We start from the raw sequence: 25106 nt of genomic DNA, 5'->3' as shown, positions 1-25106 counted from the left end.
CAGTTGATTTCCATCTCTGTCGACCAGAATCGGGAGACTGCCCCCAGGCTCAGAGTGTGGAGTCAGATGTAGGGCGCACAGTGAGAAAGGAAAGCTGGCGGGGTTTGGGGGAGGGGTGGGTGCTTACTTATCCCCAGTTCTGACTTCCCGGTTTTTGAGGGAAGATTGGGGTGGAGGGGCGGGGAGCCCGGCCTCAAGGAGATGGTGGCTCTGCTCACAGGCCGGGTTTCTCTTCCCTCTGCCCCACCCCCCTCCTCTGCACATCACCTCCTCACTGACCACCTTCCCAGCGCATTTTTTTAAATTAGTTTCTGCTTTATAACAAAGCGAATCAGTTAGACATATACGTCTGTTCCCGTATCCCTTCCCTCTTGCGTCTCCCTGCCTCCCACCCTCCCTATCCCTCCCCTCTAGGTGGTCACAGAGCACCGAGCTGATCTCCCTTTGCTATGTGGCTGCTTCCCAGTAGCTATCTACCTTACGTTCGGTAGTGTATATGTGTCCATGCCTCTCTCTCGCCTTGTCACAGCTTACCCTTCCCCCTCCCCATATCCTCAAGTCCATTCTCAAGTAGGTCTGTGTCTTTATTCCTGTTTTACCCCTAGGTTCTTCATGACGTTTTCTTTTCTTAAATTCCATATATATGTGTTAGCATACGGTATTTGTCTTTCTCTTTCTGACGTACGTCACTCTGTATGACAGGTCCATCCACCTCATGACAAATAGCTCAATTTCGTTTCTTTTTATGGCCGAGTAGTATTCCATTGTATATATGTGCCGCATCTTCTTTATCCATTCATTGGATGATGGACACTTAGGTTGTTTCCATCTCCGGGCTATTGTAAATAGAGCTGCAATGAACATTTTGGTACGTGACTCCTTTTGAATTATGGTTTTCTCAGGGTATATGCCCAGTAGTGGGATTGCTGGGTCATCTGGTAGTTCTATTTGTAGTTTTTTAAGGAACCTCCATACTGTTCTCCATAGTGGCTCTACCAATTCACATTCCCACCAGCAGTGCAAGAGTGTTCCCTTTTCTCCACACCCTCTCCAGCATGTATTGTTTCTAGGTTTTTGGATGATGGCCATTCTGACTGGTGTGAGATGATATCTCATTGTAGTTTTGATGTGCATGTCTCTAAGGATTAATGATGTTGAGCATTCTTTCACGTGTTTGTTGGCAGTCTGTATATCTTCTTTGGAGAAATGTCTATTTAGGTCTTCTGCCCATTTTTGGATTGGGTTGTTTGGTTTTTTTTTGCTATTGAGCTGCATATAAGCTGCTTATAAATTTTGGAGATGAATCCTTTGTCAGTTGCTTCATTTGCAAATATTTTCTCCCATTCTGAGGGTTGTCTTTTGGTCTTGTTTATGGTTTCCTTTGCTGTGCAAAAGCTTTGAAGTTTCATTAGGTCCCATGTGTTTATTTTTGTTTTTATTTCCATTTCTGTAGGAGGTGGGTCCAAAAGGATCTTGCTGTGATTTATGTCATAGAGTGTTCTGCCTATGTTTTCCTCTAAAAGTTTGATAGTTTCTGGCCTTACATTTCTGTCTTTAGGCCATTTTGAGCTTATTTTTGTGTATGGTGTTAGGGAGTGATCTAATGTCATACTTTTACATGGACCTGTCCAGTTTTCCCAGCACCACTTACTGAAGAGGCTGTCCTTTCTCCACTGTACATTCCTGCCTCCTTTATCAAAGATAAGGTGACCATATGTGCGTGGGTTTATCTCTGGGCTTTCTATCCTGTTCCATTGATCTATCTTTCTGTTTTTGTGCCAGTACCACACTGTCTTGATTACTGTAGCACATTTACGTCTCAGAAGTACGTGGATGGATAGCCACAGCTTGTAGCCTGCATAAGGGACATGCTGTTGAGCTAGTTGCTTCTGATCATTTTCTGTTATCCCAGAAATGTCATCTTCCCAAACGATGATTGGGAGGAGTGTAAAAGGTCGAAGGTAAACACCCGACTTGAGCCTCGGTGAGCAGCAGCTGTGCCTCTGCCTCTTCCCCAAACCATTACTTGACAGTGGCAGTGGCTGTGGACCTTCCGCGGGTCCCCACACACAGGCACAATGGGAGGGGGGCCCCCGCACACACTCAGCAGAGCCCTGCATCCCCACCACGCCCCCACCCGCCTCCCTGGCTGCAGAGCGTGATATGTTTCTGGGTGCAGGTGATGCCGGGACCGCTCTTCGGAGGGGGCGTTTCCCATGTTGCCCTGGACTCGGGTCAGGGCTTGGGTGGATCCTTAGGCAGCCAGTGTGCGGCCCCTGGAGGTGCTCTGCCCCCACCCCACTTCTCCCAGGCCATTGGCACTGGCCTTGGGTTGTGGGTTCAGGGCAGCCTTGCATGAGCTTCGTGGGCAAGACCTTGCTACACAGAGGCTCTGACCTGCTTTTCTTGTGGGGCAGTCAGTAGATCTTAAGGTCCTCACAGTGATGGGATTAACACCCACTTGTTCTCTGATGAGTTTTTTAAATTGTTTTTCAGAGTTTCTGAAGACAAAAACAGTGTAACTTAGGGAAACAGTTGCCATTGTATTTCCCCCCAGGTCCCTGTGTCTCGTAGTCCTCCTCATGGTTTCTCTTGATTTCCTCTTCATCGCCTCTCGTTACTGTCCAGGCACAGGCACGAAGAGGGCTGAAGATGTTCTTCTAAAGTGGCCCTGGTTGCTTAGGGTTTGGAAGTGGAATTGTGTTAGGCATAGGCACATGTTCCCATGTTTGGGGCTCCCTAAATGGCTCCGAGATGACTTGAAACTCTGGGGACCTGAATAAATTTCGACTAGAAAATCAGATTTCTGCAGTTCCATGTAGGTTTGAGAATTGAAGTGGGGACCCCTGGCAGAACCTGTGCACCCAGGTCCAGTGATGAGTTAGCATCCCGCCCTGACGCAAGCGTTGCCCCGTGGTCTCCGTGTGCCACATGTCCGGTTCCTGTGCTGTGGCGAAGTGGATCTGGGGGCGCGGGTTTCACAGGGATCGGTGGTGTGAGTTCCGGGAGCACGCTTCACAGGTAGTAAGAGAAGACAGGTCCCCATGGTGACATAGATGGGGGGCGCTGCCTGGACCAAGGGGTGTTTGGTAGGAATGGAACAGTGGGAGAGGCATGTTTTATCAGCTACACGAGCTGTTTGTCTCTGTCTCTTCCAGATCTGCAGTGGCAAAAAAAATGTGGGTGGGGACAAAGCAGCCTTGTACATCTCACCAATTTCCTCCCCCCATTTGGAGAGAGAACCAAAACTTGTCCTGATAAGGATTTACCTTGACAGCTGTTTTTAATGTTATCCAAATACCTGGAATTTTCTTGGTCATTGGCATTCTCTCGTATTTTTAAGTGTTTTACTTTTTACAGGTTTTTTTTAAATAGACAACTGTTCAGAAAGTTAGTGCAGGGAAGGTTTTGCATGTACATGTACTTTTTCTGACAGAGACCCTCAGATGTATCCTGGCTGCCCCCCTTAGTTCTTGTGCTTTAGCGGGGGGTCGGGGTAGAAGTTTCTAGCAGGATTGGTCCTGCTCACCTCACCTGCCCTTTGGCCTTCATGTGGCCTCTGGGGCTCTGCATCTCCTGTGGCACTATTCACAGACGGTCCCGCGGCAGAGTCCCTTAGGTGGCATCGAGTCCCATGGGATCTTTCTGAAGATGCAACTGTAAACCCTCCCACACGGTGTAGGAGTCTCAGGTATACTTGAAGCTGTAAAGTAATGTTTTTGATTTTTTGCGTGTTGCACCTCACCGTGCACATAGTCATAGTCTTACCTTCTGAAAGTTAAAGAAGTAAACCTGGAAGATCGATAAGAAGGGTTTCCACTTTGATTTCTGTCAACGAAGGTCGAGGCTTTGTCATGCACCTGGGGGCGACAGCAAGACGAGCACACAGGTAACGGCCGCTAAACCCGCCGGGGTCAGCAGGTGCCGCAGGCTCTGTGCCCCAGAGTCTTATCACGCCCTTGACCCCATCATGTTGCTTGAAGAAGCAGATGGTGCAGGCACAGATAACAGTTAAAGTTGAACCTTGTCAAAGTGGTGAAAGTGCCTGTTGGCGGGCTTTGGAGATGAGGGAAAGCAGCAGCTCTACTTGCAGCTGAGTGTCAGGTCTGGCGGCCAGTCCCCGCCAGTCCAGTTGGCGTAGACAGGAGAGTGGAACGCCTGCCTCACACACAGCCTCGGCCCCGTTTCCTTCTCGTGGTTCGTGCTGAAGGACGATGTGACCATTTTTTTCATATATTACCAGTCCAACGTGAATTGGGTTTTGGTTTTCAAAATCTGTGAAACTCTGAAAAGAAGGAAGGGTCCATTTGCCTCCGGAGGCGTACTTGGTTTTTTGCAAGCTTGTTACGGCCAGTTCTGTGCACCTCTCTTGAGGTGTAAGTCGCTCAAATACTGCACATCAGTAAGAAAAAGTCAATCTGGACAAGCTTTGTGTAGCCCCAGATCATGGCAGTTTGGCTGTGGACCCACATACAGACCCCTAGCGATGGAGGGCAGCTGGCGTGAGGGCCCCAGAGATGGAGATCAGGCCTCCCAAGTCTTCGGTGGGGATTGTCTCTGTTTCTGTGTAAGCATAACTTCTACAGGAATAATTCACTGCAAACTATTTAAGCAAAGGCACAAAAGTAAAATGGTTCTCTCTTGCTACTTGAATTTTCACACTACAGTCTTGACAGCCAAGAAACAAAGTTGTAATGAGAAACGTCTTCGTACATGTGTCAGGCTGAGCTGAAATTAGAACTGATGTCACAGTGAGCAGAGTCCACTCCCCCCAACCCCTGCCGCTGGTCCACTGTGTCCTCTGAGCCCTGGCTGGTCCCGTTACGTTACCCGGGCCTTGTGGCGGTAGCTGCCTCGGCCTCACCACTGAGCCTGGGTGGATCTGGGGCCCTGTGGGAATGGCGGGGGGAGGGGATGCTCCGACCTGCACCCCGTGGGCTTGCTTGGCGCGTGGTCACATCCGAAGCTCTTCGATTCCTTTGGCATTTACAGCCAATCATTCTGAGTAGTGTCTCCCCCCCTGCCCCCCACCGTGTCAGTGTGACTGAAAGCCTCATATCTGGGGATTTTTAGGGTAACTTGGCACCTCTTTGGGGCAGGACGAAAGGTATAAAGCAGTGACCGTCCCTCAGGGTTTCTCAGTGGTCCCTGTGAGGGCCCACCCCGGCAACGGCTGTCACTGAGCTGTGACTGGGCGGGAGCCACTCGGCTCTTGCCAGGCGCCGGTTCCTCGTCCTGCTGCACAGCACTGGCTGCTCCCAGTAACACAGCTTCCACTCCCTTTTCCTCCTGTCCCCTCGAAGGCCCACCAGTGCCACCCAGTGGCCAGCAATGCCATAGCAGCATGGCCCACCTTGCCGTGTGGCAAGGCCCCCAGTTTCATGCTTACTGGGAAGTTAGCCAATTAGATTGTTGCTGGTCCCTGAGCGCACCGGCCTGCCTGGTTCCTGCCGGGCTTCACCACAAACAACTCGTTTCCAGTAGAAACCAATGGCCAGACCCAGCAGAAACGACGTCATCTGGGGCGGTGGCCTGGCCACCGGCCAGCCTTTCCTCCTGTATCTGCTCCCCGAGACAGCACCTGGCCTGGAACTCGGGCCACTCTTTTCCCCATCGGCCGCCCCCGGGATGGCCCAGACTGGGTGTACATTCCGAGGAGGCCGTCTCTGTCCGGCACGTGGGCAGGTGGTCACCCTGCCTCGAGCTGGCAGCACTGGGGGCCCTGCCACTGCTGGAGCCACTCTGCCGGGGGTGGGTGGGCTGCTGTCCTGTTCTAGAACTGGCGCTTCGAGGTCGGTTGGTTACGCCTTGCTCTTCTGTGAATGTATACACATAATACAGTTAAAAGGGAATTTGGATGAAGAATTTGCAAATGTGATTTTAGCTCTACTCAGAAGTAATGCTTCTGTCGCTGTCAGACGCTTTGGCACTACATGGTGTCACTGCCATTCCAGCAGCAGCTAACCCGCATCCAGCTGACGGTGGGACCACATGCAACTGTTTTCTGTTTTGAGCATTTTTCCTCAAAGTAGAAGAGGGATAGAGCTGACTTGTTGGGGTCCACCAGTTTCCACATTTTACCAACTTTTTATTTATGTAATCATACTTACATACGCTCTGAGACGCAGGTGAGGGATAATGAAAGTTGACTTCTAAAAGCCAGAAGCAGGGGCTTCCCTGGTGGCGCAGTGGTTGAGAGTCCGCCTGCCGATGCAGGGGACACAGGTTCGCGCCCCGGTCCGGGAAGATCTCACGTGCCGCGGAGCGTCTGGGCCCGTGAGCCATGGCCGCTGAGCCTGCGCGTCCGGAGCCTGTGCTCCGCAACGGGAGAGGCCACAGCAGTGAGAGGCCCGCGTACCGCAAAAAAAAATAAAACAAAAAAATAAAAATAAAAGCCAGAAGCAGCTAATCTTCTAGAAGAGCAGCACAATGGTTAAGGAAAGCCATCCCCTGCTTTTTAAATAGAGTACGTTCATTTGCCGTTACCACTCTTGGATAGCAGGTCACTTTAATCACCTGTACTGTGAATGTCCTAAAATTAAGCTCCTGGCTTCTGTTTTCCCTGAATGAGACAAAACACCGGTTAGACCAGTAGGAGCGTTGATCTTAGGGAGTGAATGTGTTCGAAGTCAACAGGAATTCTCACTTGAAACAATGTAAATGTCACATGGTAAGATTTGTTTGAGGCCCCATCATGGGTGCCTCATTGAGAATTCTGGAAGCACCTTAGGCCAGCTTTTTAGAGTTGCTTAAAAGTGTGCTACTAAAATAATCGCAGCAAAGTTTGTATAAAGTCAGTGAGTGAGCTGGTTTTAGGACTCGATTTTAATCCTGACGGGTTTGTTCCTTCATCCCCTGCTGGCAGTCACAGCTGGCACCGCGTCCCGCTCCACTCCACTCTCATTCCTTCCCCCAAGAAGAGGGGCCTCTGTCCATTTCATTTAACTTCAGCTCTAGCAGTCTCTCCCCCCACCCCCCGCCTAGATGAGGTGCTGTGGACCCCGTTAGCCGAGGCTGAGCTGGTAAAGATAAGTTTCCATGTACTGAGGTATGGTAGCGCCTTAGGAATATGGATTTGAGCTGATGAATAATATACGTAGAAACATAGTTCTTAGTTCCTATGACGTGGCCAGTTCCTCCTTTGTCAGACAGCTGTGACTTGCTGACGGGACGTGGGTGACAGCCAGCAGGGTGGATGTAGAGCACAAGCGTGCTGCTCAGCGGGGAGCGGGTGGTCTTGGGAAAGCCTGGACAGCATAGCCCGGGGGTGCCGGCACACGTGGGGCCAGTGATTGGGACACCGTGGACAAGGGACATAAGGTTGGGGGAGTGCTCTGTGAGATGAAAATAGGAGATTTGCAGTCAGGATTGTTGCTTGATGACAATGAAGTACTTCTGACAGGGTTCTAAGTTTTGGATGTGTGTAGCGCTGTTGCAAAGTTTCTAAAAATAGGTAATTTCACCTGTACTATGAAATGGAAAAATCTTGCGGTCCCTGGGCTTTTAACACCTGTGGCTGAACTGGCCTGACCAGTGCTGGAGGAAGGCAGTCCTGAGGGCAGCGCTCGGCCCTTCGCCAGGATGGTCACGCAGGGTGTAGGCTGTGAACGCCTTGGGGGCTCTTGTGGGGTCAGGCCTTATTTGTAGACAGGGTCTCACCTCTGTCCCCGGACTTCAGATTTTCTCCCTGCTTCACTAGGACAGTTGCAAGAAGCACCGGCAGCCGACTGGCATTGGTGGGTGTTCAACCCCTGCGTAAAATCGGAAGGCTGCTAGAGCATCTCGAAGTTTCCTGTTTAGCATGTGGGGGCTCATTGCGCTGTGGGTAGTTTGAGAAAAGCCTGCGCCTGGGGAGGCGGCTTCTCCGTCGGTCCTGTGTGACATGGCCCTAGGTGGTGTCCCTGTGCTCTCCTGGCTTGCTCCCTGGACCTGCCTGCCCCCCCCCGACCCCGTTCTGCCCTGGGTCCCAGACGTTCTGGGCGGTGGGCCTGAGCTGGGCCATCTGGGAACACGCTCCAGCTCTCCGTCACGGCTCCCCATGGACGTCTGCTGGGCCGCTCGCCCCTAAGACCGAGGGACTGGTCTTAGCATGAACCTCCTTGCTTGCCTCTGACTGTACTTCTGATGGTCTGATACAGGATTAAGTGGAATCAGTCCATGCGAAGTACTGGCATAAAGATTCTCATTTTAGCTTTGGGCTGTAATCCTTGTTTGCATTAAAAGTGCTAACCTACTGTCTTACCCGATAGCGAGCTACTACTAGAGGGGTGTGAATGGGAACGTGAATGACCGCAGGTGGCGTTCCTGCCACCGAGCTCCTAGTGTAAAAGTAACTGGTCTCCCCCCCATGTTGCAGTTTTCTGCCAACATTCTATATATTTATTAACCGTGTCCAGTTGACTCTTGTCCAAGAGGACGATGAGCACCTGTGAGCCCCTAACCCCAGGGTGGACTCTCGCTAGTCCTTCCAGTGCCCCAAGGGCCCCCGAGGTGGGGCTTGGATATGCATTCGAAGAGAATGTGTCTGATCCACCCTGGAAAGAGTTTCTAAGCTCCTGTTCACCAAAAACTGCACTGGGACTCTCCATGGAAGTGGTCTTTGAAATCTATGCCTTCTCTTGATACAGCGAAATTTGGCCTTGGAGTTCCAAGCTAAGCTAACGGTTCAAATCAAGCCTTTTAGAGCTTACTGGTTTATCGGTTGAAGTAAAAGTTTTAATACTAAAGCATTTCTCTCTGAAACAAAGTATACTCAGTATCGTAAATGTTGCTGGTAGCCCTGTTTACACTCCTTTTCTGAATTTAACAGTTACTTTAAAAATCCTCTTTAAATCTGTCTCACAGTGATGCCTGGTTATTAGCTTTGCTGGTTTCGGGTGCACATGCTGTGTGGGGTCCCCTGCACCCCTGCCTCACTAAGCGGCCCCTCTCCTTTCAGCCGTGAAGGAGGACAGAGGCGCAGAGGCCAAGGCGGCAGTGGCGGCGGTGCCGAAGAAGGTGGCTCCTCCAGGCTCCTCGGGGGGCCTCAAGCAACCCTCGCCCAGAAGTCTCCTTCCAAAGAAGTTCCCTCCTTTTGCAAATGCGGCGGCAGCCAAACCGGCCATCAAAAAGTTGCCACCGGGGTTCAAGGGCACCATCCCCAAGAGGCCGTGGCTCTCGGCTGCCCCCTCCCCCTCGGGCAGCACTCCCTCGGCCAAGCAGGCAAGGCTGGCACCTGTTGCTGCCACGTCTGCTTCCAGAAAGTTCTCCAGCTCCGCTGCTTCGGTGGGCGCCATCAGGAAGCCTGGGACCACCTCGGTTCCCCTGGCCTCTCCAGCCCTGGGACGCCTGGGCCCCGCGCGCCCCGCCTCGTCACAGCCGAATTCTCAAATTCGGCAAAACATACGACGCTCCTTGAAGGAGATCTTGCGGAAAAGGTGGGCTGTTCCACTTTGTTTCTTATCTGTTAAAGTGGAGAGTTTTCCACGTAAAGGGTGGTGGTTTCACGATGGCCCTGCTGTTTAAGAAAAATGTCACATGTGGGACTTCCCTGGCGTCCAGTGCTTAAGACTCCACGCTTCCACTGCAGGGGGCATCGGGGTTCCATCCCTGGTTGGGGAGCTGAGATCCCATGTGGCATGGTAAGTGCAGCAGTTACCGTGGGGCTTTTTTCATTCCATCTAGAGTCACTGACAGCGATGACTTAATCATGACAGAAAATGAAGTAGGAAAAATTGCACTGCACCTCGAGAAGGAGATGTTTAACTTGTTCCGAGTCACAGACAGTCGGTACAAGAGCAAGTACCGCAGCCTCATGTTCAACCTCAAGGACCCCAACAACCAGGTGCGTGTCCGACCGTCAGGAATGGGGGAAGTCCTGTCCAGGGGCTGCCCAGGCCTGGGTTAGGGCACTGGGTCCCCCTGCGGCTGCGGGTGAGTGGCATGCTGTTCCCGTGGGGCCAGGCTCTCGCCAGCTGAGGTTCTTGCCACCTGCACGCCTGTGTGCCTGCCGGGGCCCACGCTGTCTGGATCGGCCTCTTGACCTCTTGCCTGTGTTTAGAAGCAGGGCACATACTCTGACTTTCCATTTCGCCTTGTTAACCCGCTGGCAGAAGGGATTTCTTCTACCTTTGTCCCTAACACTGTACCTTCTTCAGTCAATTGTGTTTTCTGTGAAGTGGTCTTTGTAGCAGGGTTAGTGCGGTGGGATACTGGAGATCAGCTGCCCGAATTCAGGGCCCTTGTTCTCCAGGCATCGATGGGAGGCTCTGGGCCCTCGTCCTGCCGCGGGGCAGGGGCTTGCCTTGCTGCCCACCTCCACATCCTCTCTAGTATCTTAGAGGGTTTTGAACGAGTGAACAAGAGATGTTTGTTTACAGGGGCTCTTCCATCGTGTTCTGCGTGAAGAAATCTCTTTGGCAAAACTTGTGAGAATGAAGCCAGAAGAACTTGTCTCCAAAGGGCTTTCCATGTGGAAAGAGAGATCGTCAAAGCCTGTGTGTGCCGACGGGAGAGGCGGCTGCGGATGCCAGAAGCCTGACACCAACGCCGCCCCCAACCCCACCCCAGAGTGAATTAATAGCCTATTGGCATGAGAGAGTCCCCTTGGGAAAGAAGGGCTAAGGGTTCACGTTTGTCTGTCTTTTTCATCTTAGGTGATGGAGTCCGGAACTAACTTGCATAATGAGACTAAGAAGCCGACCGTTAAACCGGAAACTATTCCCGATATGGAAGTTTCTCCGCCAGTATCAGATTGTGATGTAAGCGTTTAGGATTTCCAGTGCTCACGAGAATTGACAAAGATGATCCCGTTCCAGACGTTGTTAGGTGCCTGAATTACTGGGCAAGACACTGAGCTGACACAAGTGTGTGTAGTTGTATTGCTTCTCAAGTACTTGTATTCAGTAGTCCTTTTCCTCTTTTTTCAGTGGTTCTTCATCACGTGAGATGTTTTTTCCATGGGTGCTGCTAATTTGGAGAGGGGGTGGGAAAGAGATGACCTCCTCTGCTTCTTGTGCTTTAGGAACAGCAAGAATCGGTGCGGGCGGCCCCCGAGAGGAGCGCGGTACCGCTGCTGGGCCTTGTCGGCGGCATGCTGCAGGACACGACCGGGCAGCACCGCACGCACCTCTTTGACCGGAACTGTAAGATCTGCACAGGTGAGCAGATCTGGGGGGAGACTGTGGAGACCCTTCTCAGGACGGCTGCATTCATACCAAGTTACACAGTGGAAAGGCTAGAATTGTTTCTTCAAGCTTAGAAGTGAGCCCCTACCTTTAGAGTGTTGTTGTTTTAAAGCAGTGATCGTCTGTCTACCCAGGGAAGGCTTTGCTCTCGAATGTGTGGGACTTCTCACGAAGGCCTGCCTTCTGTTCTCCAGGTCAGGTTCCATCGTCGGAAGATGAGCCAGCTCCGCAAAGACGAAAGTGGTCAACTTCTGCCAAGAAGGAGGACTCAAGGTCCAAGCGTGACAGCTCTGCCTCTGAGCCCGCTCTCAGCTCAGCCGATGATGCGGCCCCAGAAACTCTGCCTGAAAACACCTTGGAGCCAGACCTGGAAAGCGCTGCTCGCGCCCATTTGGAGGGAAAGTCCCTCCCGGTGCCTCCAGCGGACGGCCACCCCGAGCCCTCCGCCCTGAAAGGCGCCCCCTGCCCGGCCCCTGGTGGCGGCGCAGTGCTCACCGCAGTCACGGTGTCCGGCCGAGACCCCAGGACTGCACCAGGCAGGCCGAGCACGGGCACGGCTCCCTCGGCAGCCCGCCCAGGCAGCGCGCACCCAGCAGAACCCCGACAGGATGTCCCGAAGCCTCTGCCGACCTCCGTGACGGTGCCCAAGTCCATCTTGGTCAAGCCGCCCACGTTGCCCGAGCCCAGATACCTCCTGTCGGTCCCGCTGTCGCCAAGCATCAGGTGCTGTCCCCGTGTGTGTGGTCTGAGCAGCTGAGCTGTGGCCTTTCTTTCAGATGAACAAAGGAGCAGTAATGAGTGATTCAGTCGTTTGGCTCTGAAATCCACCCAGATATACAACTCTCCTCAATTTTCTATTTTAGAGAGGCGTTTTTTTAAAGCTTCAGTTTTAGGATGACTAATTATCACCTTAGACATATAGTTGTTGAAAACTGGAATTTGAATTTACAGCCATCCAGTTTATTGCCTATATAGTTTATATTTCTTTGACCAGAATGTTCATATCATTATGATGAAGGTAATTAATTTGAAAAAGTAAGCTATCAAAACTTGCAGGAATTCACTTTGCTTTTATAAACACGTTAACGAACTAACTAACTAACTAAATAAATCTTGGGGATTCTTTGGGCAGAGAAAGATTCACGTATTTTCTGTGGTTTTGTTTTACAGCATCTCGGAGTCCCAGTCCCCTCCAGAAGGAGATACCACCCTCTTTTTGTCTCAACTCAGCACCATTTGGAAAGGATTCATTAACATGCAGAGTGTAGCGAAGTTTGTCACTAAGGCGTTTCCTGTCTCTGGATATTTTGATTATCTCAGTGAGGTTCGAACCAGGAGGGAGAGAAGTGTGTGTGTGTGCATGTGCGTGCACGCGCGCGTTTTCCAAAGGCACTCTGATCCCGCGCTGGAGTCAGGCGTGTGACCACCTTCCTGCTGAGTGTCTGGACGCACAAGCACCTCTGAAGGCAAAATAGGGGTTGCCGGGCCGAGTCAGCAGGTTACGCAGTTGGGACAGTGGCGAAAATTCAAATGAGAAATCAGACCCTCCCTCTTTTCTGAAAAAGCTGAAGCTTGTCTTCCTTCTCCCTCTGTTCCGCTAGAGCTTGTGCAAAAGCTGGGTGTGCATGTGCCCACTGCAGGTGTGGCCAGGCACGGGTGACCTGCCCTGGTGTGGAGGGGTGCACATGACAGGTCTTTTATTTTTCAAAATTAACGAAACAGCACTAGCATTTCAGACTTAACAAAGAGTGCTCAGTCTCTTCTGAGACATACCTGGATCTTTCCTGTATGTGTATGTTCATAAAAGACAACAGTAACACACTTTGCTAAATGTCATCCTATTTAGCAGAAGGTCATCCTCCTACCACCCTTGGGTTTGGTCACTCATAATCCCGGATGTTAGTCAACTAAGCAACATTTGACACAGTTATTGCCGCTGTGTTTGGGATACTTGCAGTTGTCTTAGTTGTGAATCTCGGGTAGTTTGGGGTCTGTCTCTCTGTGACGGCCACGGTTCCACCGGCCATTGAATCAGAGCTCATTTCACTTAGGACCTGCCCGACACAATCCACATCGGCGGACGGATTGCCCCGAAGACAGTCTGGGATTACGTCGGCAAACTCAGGTCTTCGGGGTCTAAGGTACCTGCCCACAGTCTGACCTCTGCACCCAAGGAAGAAGGGGTTTGTTTACACACGGCTCTTTCTTTGACGTCTCGTCTTGCGCGTTACTACTTGAACTGTCTCTAGTTGGTGAGATGTTTGCAGGTGGACGTTGAAGTTGACAGCTGGCTAACCTGTGAAGGGGGGTCTGAGTAGCACGACGGTGGAAGCTTTGTGAAAGCGCATGTGCGGTTCAGAGTTAGAAATACAGATGCTGTGTCCCTTGTTGTCTGAGCTGATGGAGGAGAGATCGGGGGAGGCGGCTGGGCTGGAGTCTGAACCGCTGAGATGCGGACGCAGCTGTGTGTCTGCGTGTGCAGTGCTCTTTGGGGGAGGGGCTCTGGTTTTCACTGGGGTCACAGAAGGGTTACGACCCTGGTCTAGTTCAGCCCTCCCGTTTCGGAGGTGCGGGCAGCTCATCGCACGCTTAGTGGTCACTTAGCTCTGTGTCAGACGCTGCCCCAGACTGGCCCTGCACACAGAGTACCCCATCAGTACGAGAGCCCCAGGAGGTGGGCTCTGTGTTGAGGACAGTGGGGCTAAGTAGTTTTAAAGCAGGTCCTCCGAAACCAAGATCAAACCCAGCAGTCTTGAGACTCGGGCCTGGGTCCTCTTCAGCAGCTCATTGTTCTGATGTGTTGGGCAGCAGGGCTGTGACAGTCGGAATCAGGGCTGGTCGCTTCTCTCCTCGCTTCCCTCCTGCTTTTGGGGCTTAGGTGCAAGGAGAAGGGGCTGCCTTTCCGAGTGGCCGCAGGTCAATGCTCCCCGCCCTCTGTTTGTTGCAGGAGCTGTGTCTGATCCGCTTCCACCCCGCGACGGAGGAGGAGGAGGTGGCCTACATCTCTCTGTACTCCTATTTCAGTAGCCGCGGCCGCTTCGGCGTCGTGGTAAACAACAGCAGGCACGTCAAGGACTTCTACCTGATCCCGCTGAGCGCCGCGGACCCCGTCCCCTCCAAACTCCTGCCCTTTGAGGGACCAGGTAGGCCCCAGGCTTCCGCCCACACGTCCCCCCCACGCCCTGCGGAGTCCGTCCCAGCGAGCTGCGTGCCTCACCTAGACCCGGCCTTTGGCAGCGGAACTTGGGAACAGGGGTGAAGCAGCGGATAGTGGAGGGTGGCACGGGAGGTCCCCTGAGGAAGGTGTGCATTGTCTTAGAAAAGTCCTGTGAAGAGGGACAACCCTGTCCGGAGCCCGCCCGCCTGGCATGAGCAGGGTGTTGCTGGCAGGGGCTGGGCAGTGCCGGGAGGGCGGGACCTGGGCCTGGCCTGCGGGCTTGGCTCCTCGCAGGCATCAGGCAGAGCCTCTTCGCTGCAGGCATTCGTTTTGAGGAGAAACGAAAAATAGCGTTGAGAGACAGGAGCTAGTTCTAGAAATAGTCACTTTGAAATCTGCTGCTCGAATTCTTGTCTTTGGCAGACCACGTTTTGTTCACTCATTCCTTAGAAAGTGCTGCTTCTAAAGAATTATTTCCAGGCTGACCAGAAAGAAAGTTCAGGCTTCTCAAGGGAGCTAAGGGTGATACCAAGGGGGGCGTGGTCTCTGGGGACCCAACTCCCCTTAACTCTGAGAAGTTGACGGGACTTAAGTCTCGCCTAAATGGGAGTGTCTCCTTGTCCATGGCGCCCCCAAAACGGCTAAGCCTAAAAGATGCTGAGTGTAACCTGCGGTGAGGGCTCTTGAAGCACCTGCTTCTACAGGCAGTAGCTACGCCCACGCGCGGCGCCTCCGTGTCCATGGCCAGCGCCCCTGCCGCGGCCAGGCACTTACGCGTCCCGGCGGCTCTGCGGCTGGACCCAGCGTCCTGGTCGGTCCCCGTGACCGCAGGGCTCGTGTCCCCTGACACAACACACGGAACTGTCTCAGTGCCAAACACGTTAGAAGCCAAGCTCTCCAGGGGGCTGTCCCATTCCTCGCGCTAAAGCGGTGCCGCCTGACGGGCAGCAGGGAGGGCTGTGGCCGAGGTTCTTGGCAGGCAGCTCCTGGGGCGCCGGCCGGCTCCCTGGACGCCGTGTTCCCGACGCAGCGGTGACGGTGGTGAAGCCGACTTTCCGATACCGTGAAGAGCCTCCAGTCAGTCACAAAGGCGGAAGCCTGTGCGGGGCCTAGTGTGAGCGTAGATCCTGTGACACGCACACTCTGCGTGTCTGTAGCAGCGGGACCTGGGAGGTGACGAAGCCCTGTTTCACCCGTGTTGGAGCCCCTCTCACGGCTCCACCTGCAGAGCCTGCGATGGGGTCTTGCCTGACACCGTCCCGGTGCACCTTGTCACACGAGCAGGGGGCTGCCAGGTTCGGGGCCACAGACAGACCCTGAGGGGGGCAGAGGTGGATGAGGTCAGGCGTGGTGAGGAGGCAGGGGCGCGGGGGCCACCGAGGAAACCCCCAGTCGGAGCCGCGGCGGGAGCTGGTGCAGTGCTGGGTTGGGGCCCGGCTGGCAGAGGGAGGGGGCCGCGCTGGGTGTTCCGGGGTGACACGGGGACGAGGAAGGCTGGGCAGGGCGCCCACCTCATCTGCTAAGTGACCACACTTGATGACCAGCGGAGTGGACATCACTCCTCCACCTGCATTGCCAAGGCTGTCACTTCCTGAAGGGGATGCTCAAAAGCCGGCAGGTGTTCATCCACAATAGAGAACGAATGTTTCATTAAAATAAAGTAGTAGGAGGGGTTTTGGAAACGTGATTGTACGGGAAATTTTACCATAAACGTTTAAAGACTTTTTTTTTCAATCGAAGGGCTTCTAAATCTCAGCTTGTTTAATTTAGTATATATGTTTTTAATTCTAGGGGCTTTATTCACGGAAGGAAGAGCAGTCAGATGGGACGCTGGGCCTGGGCCAGGGTGCCCGGCCCTCCCGAGGGGGTGGGGGGCGCCTGTCGAGGGCCCTCGGGCATCTAAGGTGTGGACCACCCTGAGCAGAGGACAGGGACCTGCCTTCTGAGGCACTGCCGGGAGAGGGCCATTCTCTTAGGCTGGCTCCATCCGTGGTGTCTGCCTTCTGTCCTCACTCTTAACTGCTTCCTGAGTAGCAGACCGTTTCCGTGACTTGCAGTATTGTCAGATAAAAGCACGTCTTCAGTTTCTGCGTTTCTTCCTGCGTAGCTGTGTACAGATGTTGTAATCAAAGGCAAAACGGTGCTGAATGGAAAATGCTTCTCTCTCCTTTGAAATCAATGAATATTTCATGGAAACTGGCCATCGTTTGTCTGAATTTGAACCATTTGGTAGCTCTTGGTGCCCATCCAGGTGCACTGTGACGGAGGACTGTCTCCACCTTGCTTTGCCTCAGCCGACGCCAGTGTGCTTCTGGCTGTGCAGGCGGCGGTGCTGCGCTGGGGGCGCCTGGACACGGGCGGGCGGACGGACGGATGGACGACGCTCTCCTCACTGGGACGCGGAGCCCTGGCTTTGCTCAGGTCTTAGGGACCCAAGAGTGGGAGCGGGCGAAGTCTGCATGGGAGCCGAGTGTGGCGGGCGGGCAGCTGCTTCTCCCTGTATTTGCTGGGTCTCTGCCCAAGTCCTCTTTGAGGATGGTTGCTGCTAACTCCAGCAGAGTTTCTGTCCCCGCAGAGGTGGACGTTTTGTCTTGTCAGACTCAGACCATAAGAAGGTGTTCACTGTAAATACTGAATAGTGGAGCATGCCAGGTTGATTTAGGGGTAAAAGCCTCATTTGATAGTTGGGCAGCTTTCAGCTGGTTTATTAATTAAAACTAAACCTCGTCTTCCGCCGTGCCACGTCCAAGGTGCATGGGGGCTGCTTCCCCCGCGGCCCTGTTGCTGACACAACCGGACAGAGATCCTGGTTTGGGTCTTGGCTCAGGAAATGCACACACACCTTTTCAGCTGTCCCTCGTCCCTGGGTTTGTCCACTTCTCTCTTTGTACGGGTGGTGTGGGGCTGACCCTTTCTTTCACCGTGAAGACTCGGGGACCTACATGCAGCTAGGAAGGCTTGTTTCATCCACACGGGACATTGTGGACACGTTTGCTCCCGCAATTTGGAGGGGGTCGGGCAGGGGTGCCGACACCCCGGTGCTCAGTCTGACCAGTACCCCTTGTCTGGAAATGATAGTTCAGTGGCCTCCCACCTAGTTCTCATCTACTTGATGAGTCATAAGCCTCACCACTGCCCTCAAAGGGAGGTCGGTAAGTAAGCACCCCCCTTGTAACCATGGGACAGAGGCCCTGTGCGGAGCCGGTGGGGCGCCCCGGGCCCCCGGAGGGAGCCCTGTCTCTGCACGCAGCCAGCGTGCTCACTGCTGCTGCGCCGTCTCGGGGCGCCCCTTCCTCTCCAGGGGTCACACTCAACAGTGGGCGCGCCCACAGGGGCCCCAGGCAGAAAATGGGGCCTTCGGGGGAAAGCTGCCCCTGCCACCGCCCCCGTGGTGGTAGCCCTTTGACTGTGTCCAGCGTGCCCTTGCCAGGCGCCTGTCGTGAGGGTGCGGAGCGGGGTGGAGCCAGACGTGCCCTCACCTCCCTAAAGGTCACTGCCGAGACCCCGGTAGCACAGTGAATCATATTCTTCCACGAGTAAGTCATCTCCACGGTGCTAGTTACATTTCAAGTCTACATGCAGCCATAACGTGCACGGGTGAAGTAGAGAAGGTTTGACTGCTTCAACAAGAGCCCAATTCAAATGTAAAATCCTGGGGAAGATTAGTGGGGAAATGCATAACCAACACTCCTCCAACTCTGGAGCGTTATTAGATCGCGCACGGGTGTGTGTAGATGAAGTAGTTGAGAGCTGAAAGCACTTAAAAATAGTAGCTGCGGGCTTCCCTGGTGGCGCAGTGGTTGAGAGTCCGCCTGCCGATGCAGGGGACACGGGTTCGCGCCCCGATCCCGGAAGATCCCACGTGCCGCGGAGCGGCTGGGCCCGCGAACCATGGCCGCGGAGCCTGTGTGTCCGGAGCCTGTGCTCCGCAACGGGAGAGGCCACAGCAGTGAGAGGCCCGGGTACAGCAAAAAAAAAAAAAAAAAAAAAAAAAAAAAAAAATAGTAGCTGCTTAGTTAGATGCTGGTCTCCTGGGAGTTTCCTGTTTTGGAAACAAATGTAAATGTTAAGTAATTGAATCCTACCCTCACCTGTGATGCCTGTGACCGCAAAGGGTAGAGTCTAGAGAATTTTGCCAAGTCGGGGGTGTATCATTCTTGTTAGGAGGCATATAAAGCTGTTGCAAGTTGTAGGGCTGGCACGCCTCCCGAGGACAGGACCCCATCTCCCTGGGTTTAACGCAGTGCCTTAGCCTCCACACACAGCATCTTTGACCTGAAACGTGATTCATGCCGCAAGCCCTGGTGTTGGCACCTTAGAGGTTAAGCTCTTCACAGGTAGCATAGCCCATCTGCATTGAGGACAGTGAGGACAGTCGTGGGCCCTGGGCTGCTGAGAGGACGCCCCTGGCCAGGGCTCCCCAGCCCTCCCCGCCCCCGCCCGCGTGGCCGAGCACATTCCTCTGCTGCTCCTGCTCAACGGGGCTGGCCAACGCTCCAGCTTGTGGCTCGGCTGGGGACCTGTTCTGCCAGCTCTGGGGCCGTGTCGGTGAGAGTCGGTCCAGAGAGGGCCACGAGAGCTAGTTGAGCTATTGACTATGCCCCAGACTGGATATTAGTGAGCTGTGAATTATTCAGTAAGTGGCTGTTACAGCGAGTGAGACATTTACTATTTTAAGTTAAAATAATTCATTTTGATTAGAAAGCGAACTTGATAGAGTATCTTTCACATCTGAGCAGAACCATCTGGATGCCATGCTCAGTGCAGTGGGCCTGGCCTTCCTGTGTCCACGCCCTCCTTTGCCCAGCTCCTCCTTCCCCTGAGTCACCACTGTCATTAGAAGGGCAGGCAGAGGACATTCTGGAAGCCATTCCTCTTATCATGAGTGGGTGTCTTCATGGGCACCTCAGCCCTTGAATGTCAGCCTGTGAAACGAGGCGCTGAGCACAGTGGGGAGGGGGGCCAGCAGTACCTCGCCGATCCATGCGGATGCTGGGCCAGCCCAGCTCACTCTGGCATGCCAGGTCTTCCTCCTCCTCGGGGGCGGGATGGGACATCCGCCACCCTCGTGCTCGGCATGTCACCCCATCTCTGTTGGAATTTAGGAAGGGTGACAGGCGCTCAGAACTACACAATGGGTGTCTAGGGACAACTCTTTGATCTGTGATCAACTTCAAATCACAGAAAGAATAGGAAAAACAGTGCTGATTTTCTTTTTTAGTGAGTCAACCAAAAATATATAGAATGAATGTCTTTTACACAATAGTGATTTATGTGTAAATTGAGTTTATACAATTTGATTAATTTAAAATATGCTGTTGAAACAAAATTTTGGTGCCGTGTTTATCGTTTCTCCCTAACTTACTGATCTGTGACGTGGGCTTCTCTGTTCCCCTGTTGGTATTCCAGGTTTGTTATTACTGTGAGGGTGGCGGAGCCGTACAGAAACAGTAGCATTCCTGGTCCAGTGCACCACAATCCAGAATGTGTGGACCAAGAATTTGTTAAGAAATCATTATGTTTTAAGAACTGTGCAATGTTCTGAAATTCCCAGCGTGTTGTGTGCGTGGTCTGACCTCTGTTGCCCCTGTCTTGAACACCTTTGGGCTTTAAGCCGCACGTCCTGTGTTGACAGAGACCTGAGCGTTCGGTAGCTTTTGAGAAGTTACTGGTCATTGAATGTCTTTCTAAACCTGCAAGAACATTTGTTTTAGGCATTTTGGTCAGCATCACTTTTCCCATCAATTGTCATTTTGACACCAGTGACTCATGAACTTGTCGAAGGGCGTGTGCTATATCGATCCGTATAATTTTGTTGATCATTATAATTGAGTTGTAGAATTGGTCCTTAATTGAACCTTTAATTTTAGTATGAATAGCTTAATTTACATATTGCAGCTCATAAGTTAAAGTCGAAAGGGGGTGCTGCCTTCCTGATTTGTAGCAAGAGGCAAATGAAGGAACACAGCTAAGAGTTTGTTTAGAAAACATCCTGGTACATACAGGCTTCATTCCCAGTAGGTGAACAGCCTGGAGTGTGTGCGTGCTGGCCTTCCCCACCTCCCCCAGCGCGCCTCTACCCTAGCGTTGTGTATAATTGAAAATCTGTAATAATTTTAGCACTGGGCGAATGCGCGTGTGCATTGGGCCCTTGGTTTTGTGGTTTGTGGGCCCGTCAGGCTGGGCAGGTGCGCGGTGCAGTCTGCGTCTTTTGCAGCCAGTCTTCGAACACTTGGTTCTATTTTGCCACAGAATTTCCCCCTCCTCCTCCCTCTGGAAACCATCCCCCCGCTGCCCTTCACACCCAGAGTTGACCCCTGAAGGACAAAAGCTACAATTCGATTCTAAAATTTGCACAACTGTTTTGCTTTTTAGGTCTTGAGTCACCGCGTCCAAACATAATACTGGGGTTAGTAATCTGCCAAAAAATACAGCGGCCTTCAAATGCTGGCGAATCAGACAAGGCAGAGGAGAAGCGGCCCCGTATTCAGACACAAGAAGAAATGGATGCCGTCCACCCCAGAATGCCAGCAGCCCTGCTCCCTGAGAAGAAGCCCCGCAAGTACCCGCTGCGCCCAGGGAACGCGGCTGTCAGCACCACACCCTCGGGGTCTCCCCCACCCCCATCCCCTCCTCCAGAAGCACCAGGTGCACCGGCCTCATCTTCCGGGTTACAGATACCGTCGTCGCTCAAACCAGGAGCCACGAACACTGTCACAGCGTCACCCGCGTCAGTGACGGTTGCGGTGGCCGCTTCCTCTGTCACTACTTCTTCTTCAAAAACAGCTTCACCCCTAGAATATATCCTGCAGACTCTCTTTGGGAAGAAGAAGGCGTTTGACACCCCCACCGAAGAGCCTGCCGAGTCGGCCCCAGCCCCCCACCAAGACTCGAGAGCCAAAGCCGGCGGCGCGGTGCCGTCGGCGCTTCTGCTGGACCCAATTGTCCAGCAGTTTGGTCAGCTCTCAAAAGACAGAGCTCTGGAGGAGGAGGAAGACGACAGGCCGTATGACCCCGAGGAAGAGTACGGTCCTGAGAGAGCCTTGGACACTCAGCTCGGAGACCGCGGGAGACGCCAGGACGCGGACAAGGCCGCGGAGGCAGCTGAGCGGGAGGAGGTGGCCTATGACCCGGAGGACGAGACGATCCTAGACGAAGCCAAAGTGACCGTCGACGACCTGCCCACCAGAATGTGTGTGGACGCGCACGGCGGGCCTGGCCCGCTGGCGCCCTCCCTGGCCGAGCGGCAGCAGATGATAGAGGAGCTCACCAAGCAGATCGAGGAGCAGCAGAAGCAGGTGGAGGAGCAGGAGGAGGCGCTCAGGCAACAGAGGGCGGCCGTCTGGGCCTCCATGGCCCACTTCTCCGTGTCGGACGTGCTCATGTCGCCACCGCCGCCCAAGGGAGCAGGGCCGCCTCCATTTGAAGACCACAAGGACCCCCACGGGGCAAAGAGGGAGTTTCCGGAGGCCCCGTACGGTGAGGCCTCGGGCCCCCCTGGGCAGTGCGAGGGGCCCGAGCAGGCCCCATTCCTGGGAAATGGGCACCGCGCCTTTCCAGTTCGGGGGCCAGAGGAAGCCTCTGCTGTCGCAATTTAAAGGACCCCGAGGTGGCCCTCCTCCCCCTCAGTTCGGATGTCAGAGAGGCTCCCCCGCGGGCCACTTTGTGGGCCGAGGGGGCCACACCCTGGGCAGTTTGAAGGCCCCCGGGGCCAAGCTCCTGGATTCGTGCCGGGACCCAGGGGGAGGCAGCCTCAGCGGTTCGAAGAGCAGAGGGTCCACTCGCCACCCAGGTTCACCGGCCAGAGGGCACCGGCGCCCTTGCCCTTTGGGGGGCCTCAGGGGGCCACTCCCTTCCCCGAGAAGAGCGAGTCAGCGCCTCCGCGCTTCCACTTCTCGGGCCCGGCCACCCCCGGAGCCAAGCCGGCGCCCCGGCTGCTGTTGGAGCTGCCCAGCCAACCGCCCGCGCCACCCGCCGCGCCGGTCCCAGGCCCCGAGGCCGAATTCCACGAGGGCAGGGGCCACGAGTACAGAGGCCCAGGCTTCGAGGGGCGGCCCTGAGACAAGGCCCCGGAGGAGCCCGAGGCCCCGCCGCCCAACAGCCGCCCGGGCCAGGCCCTCGAGGACCGGCGGCGCGAGCGGGAGCGTGGGAAGCCCTGGGAGCAGGAACGCGGCCGAACCTGGAGCTGCGAGCAGGACTGGGACCGAAGCCGCGAGTGACACCGACACCGCGACAAGGACACTGGCCGCAAGTGGGACCGCGGCCGCGAGCGCAACGCGGGCAGGGACAAGCGTCACGAGTGGCCCTGGGCCCGAGAATGGAGCTGCAACCGCGACCAAAGACGTGACCGGGAGAGGTCCTGCAGCAGGGACCACGAACGCAACAAGGCCCGCGAGCAGGAGCACCGCAGGGACCGCAGTCGGAGCCCGGAGCGACCCTGGGACATCAAGGCCGAGGCCCTTCGCGCCGCCGCCGCCACCCAGACCGAGGGACGCCCTGAAGCCGCGCTCAAGTGCTAAGCAGGTGATCTTGGCACCTTTACAATTCTGATCCTTTTAAAATAAAAACAAAAAACTAAGAACTCTTTAACATGTCCATTTGAATGTACTGAAATGGGAAAGTACCTACAAAAGCATATTGCTTTTTCAGATTATAAAGTTATCTTTTCTCATAACTTGACTATTGTAAATTTTAAGGGAGTTTAGTGGACCTCAGAGCCATACCTTTCCTGACATCTCATCTGTGATACCTGTTTCCAGAAGCTAACTTCACAGGATTTGGGGCAGCCGGCCGTGTGTTTCTGTGCATGGCTGTGTCAGCTCGTCTCTGGAATGTTGACAAACACCAGACTTACAGGTTCATCTTTCTCTTGTCATGAAGAAATTTGAATTACAAATTTCAACCAGGAAACAAAAACACATTTCTTGGTTTTGCTCAGTGTTTAGGTATGGCGTTACATGTTTCCCTCACCCCCAAACAGGATTAAAAGCAACATCTGAATAGAAATTGTGGAATTTTAAAGAACAATTTATTTTGAAAGGTGTAAATTTTACCAGCCTAAAGAAAGTGAGAAAAGAAAGCAATTAAGTGTACTTTAAAAGGCAGGGCGGGTGGAGGGAGTAGGTTTCTTTAATTTGGATAATGAGGAACGTTTTGTTTGTTGAACTTTAGCATCTGAGTGGTTCGTTCTCTGTCCCGGGAAATGTGCACGAGCTCCGCACTGTGGTACTTGTCAGGTGACAAATCTCAACGTTTGTCACTGACATGGAACAGTATTTGTGTAAAGCCTGAGATGAAAATAGTGATACTAGCTTAAGAACTGCCAACTAGAAAGCTTTTCACTGTGAGACACAGTATACCGCTTCTCGTCATGTGTATTTTCCAAGTACTTCTGAAGTGCGAAAGAGAGAAAAAACTTGCTCATTTATTTGACTGTACAAGAAACTCTGATAATTTTTTTATATTTTCATAAAGTTACTTTTGCAAACATAAAATTAGAGAATTTCATTTTTTCTTTGGAGTCTGTTCCATTGAACATCACTACAGATTTTTCAGTTTCTAGCACAAACGTTTAAGTTATACATCGAGAACTTAGCAATTTGGAGTGATTGGTGTTAGAGACCCTGTCATTAGGTTACGTTAAAGTGGCGACGAGTTCCAGCATCTAACGACATGTGAAGGCTTTTTTACGTGTAAAACAAAATTTTTCTAATTTAAATACAACAAATGTAAAAAATCAAGTGTGTTTGTTTAGGTTTACTTGATAGAAATTTCTGTAAATTGTATTTTATATTGCAAAGTTATATCACTGTACATTAAAACATGGAGCTACATAGCTTTGTTACTTGAAGTAGAATAAGCATCTACAGAAGGTTTTCTGTCTTGTGTGGCATCGCGTTGGAAAGTCGGGTCTGGAGAGGGATGCCTCAGCTCCCGCTTCTTGGCAGTCGGCGTGGTGTAGGCATCGGTGCCCTTTGGCCTGAAGACGCCTGCCGGATGCACCCCGTTCCCGGGATGGTTCCAGCACAGGACCCCATGTCGAGCAGGAAGCCCGAGGCCACCAAGGGAAGGACGGAGAAGCGCACGGTCAGGGGATGACAGAGACGTGGGCCCGGGTGGGGATGGGGCTGGCGGTCGACAAAGGTACCGACAGGGTCGGCAGGCACCCAAAAGTCCCGGCTGCTGACTCGGGCCTTAAAGGAGCACCGGGCTGGTCACGAGCGTGTGGTGAGGCAGAGCTGGTGGCCCAGGCGCCTTGCTGGGTGGAATAAGGGGCAGGGGCTGGACCAGCAGATGCGGTGCCTTCAGGTCAGGGAAGCGGCCGCCGCTGGGAGGAGAAGAGAAAGGTGTGGGCCTTGCCCTTGAACTTCAGGGCCACCGGGGACTGGCCCCAACGTGGTGGCCCTTGTGCCAGCATTTAGCTTCTCAACAAGTTTGTGCACCCAATGCCCACCGTGAGCCCAGACAGCCAGAAAACATCCCTCGGGCAGGACAGGCTCTACCCCTGTGGGCTGGAGAGTCAGTAGCTTACGGTCTGGTTTACTCGGCTGAGCGCACGACAAACCAGGGGCGAGTGCCGCAAAGCGGGGGTCCCGCGAGGGGACGCCGCCATCACTGCCATCTCAGAAAGGCGTCGGGCCAGGCGAGGCCTGGAGGGTGGCCGCTCGTCTACGGAGAACCCACCGCGCTAGCCTGACCTTGGCGAAGACCGCCCTACGGCGAGGTCCTGCGAAAGAGGAAATCCCGAATCCTGCAGGATAGATGCCGAGCAGGGCTGGGCACGG

The 25106-nt window shown here is 53.6% G+C and overlaps 1 protein-coding gene across 1 annotated transcript in view; it reads left to right on the top strand.

Annotated features, from left to right (window-relative positions):
- LOC308618334 (death-inducer obliterator 1-like) overlaps window positions 1-21097 on the top strand; it is a 29195-nt gene extending 8098 nt beyond the window's left edge. The window contains 10 exon segments of the mRNA XM_081236039.1: window positions 8939-9416; window positions 9664-9823; window positions 10359-10549; window positions 10635-10739; window positions 11003-11138; window positions 11360-11888; window positions 12336-12489; window positions 13217-13306; window positions 14113-14308; window positions 20698-21097. Coding sequence (XP_081092165.1) covers window positions 8939-9416; window positions 9664-9823; window positions 10359-10549; window positions 10635-10638 — 833 coding nt within the window. The 3' untranslated portion in view covers window positions 10639-10739; window positions 11003-11138; window positions 11360-11888; ... (2 more) ...; window positions 14113-14308; window positions 20698-21097.
- Window positions 21098-25106: the final 4009 nt, after the last annotated feature.

Source organism: Mesoplodon bidens (genome assembly GCF_964165515.1).
Source record: "Mesoplodon bidens genome assembly, chromosome: 5".
Taxonomy (NCBI): domain Eukaryota; kingdom Metazoa; phylum Chordata; class Mammalia; order Artiodactyla; family Ziphiidae; genus Mesoplodon; species Mesoplodon bidens.
This window is presented reverse-complemented; position numbering and strand designations above follow the sequence as displayed.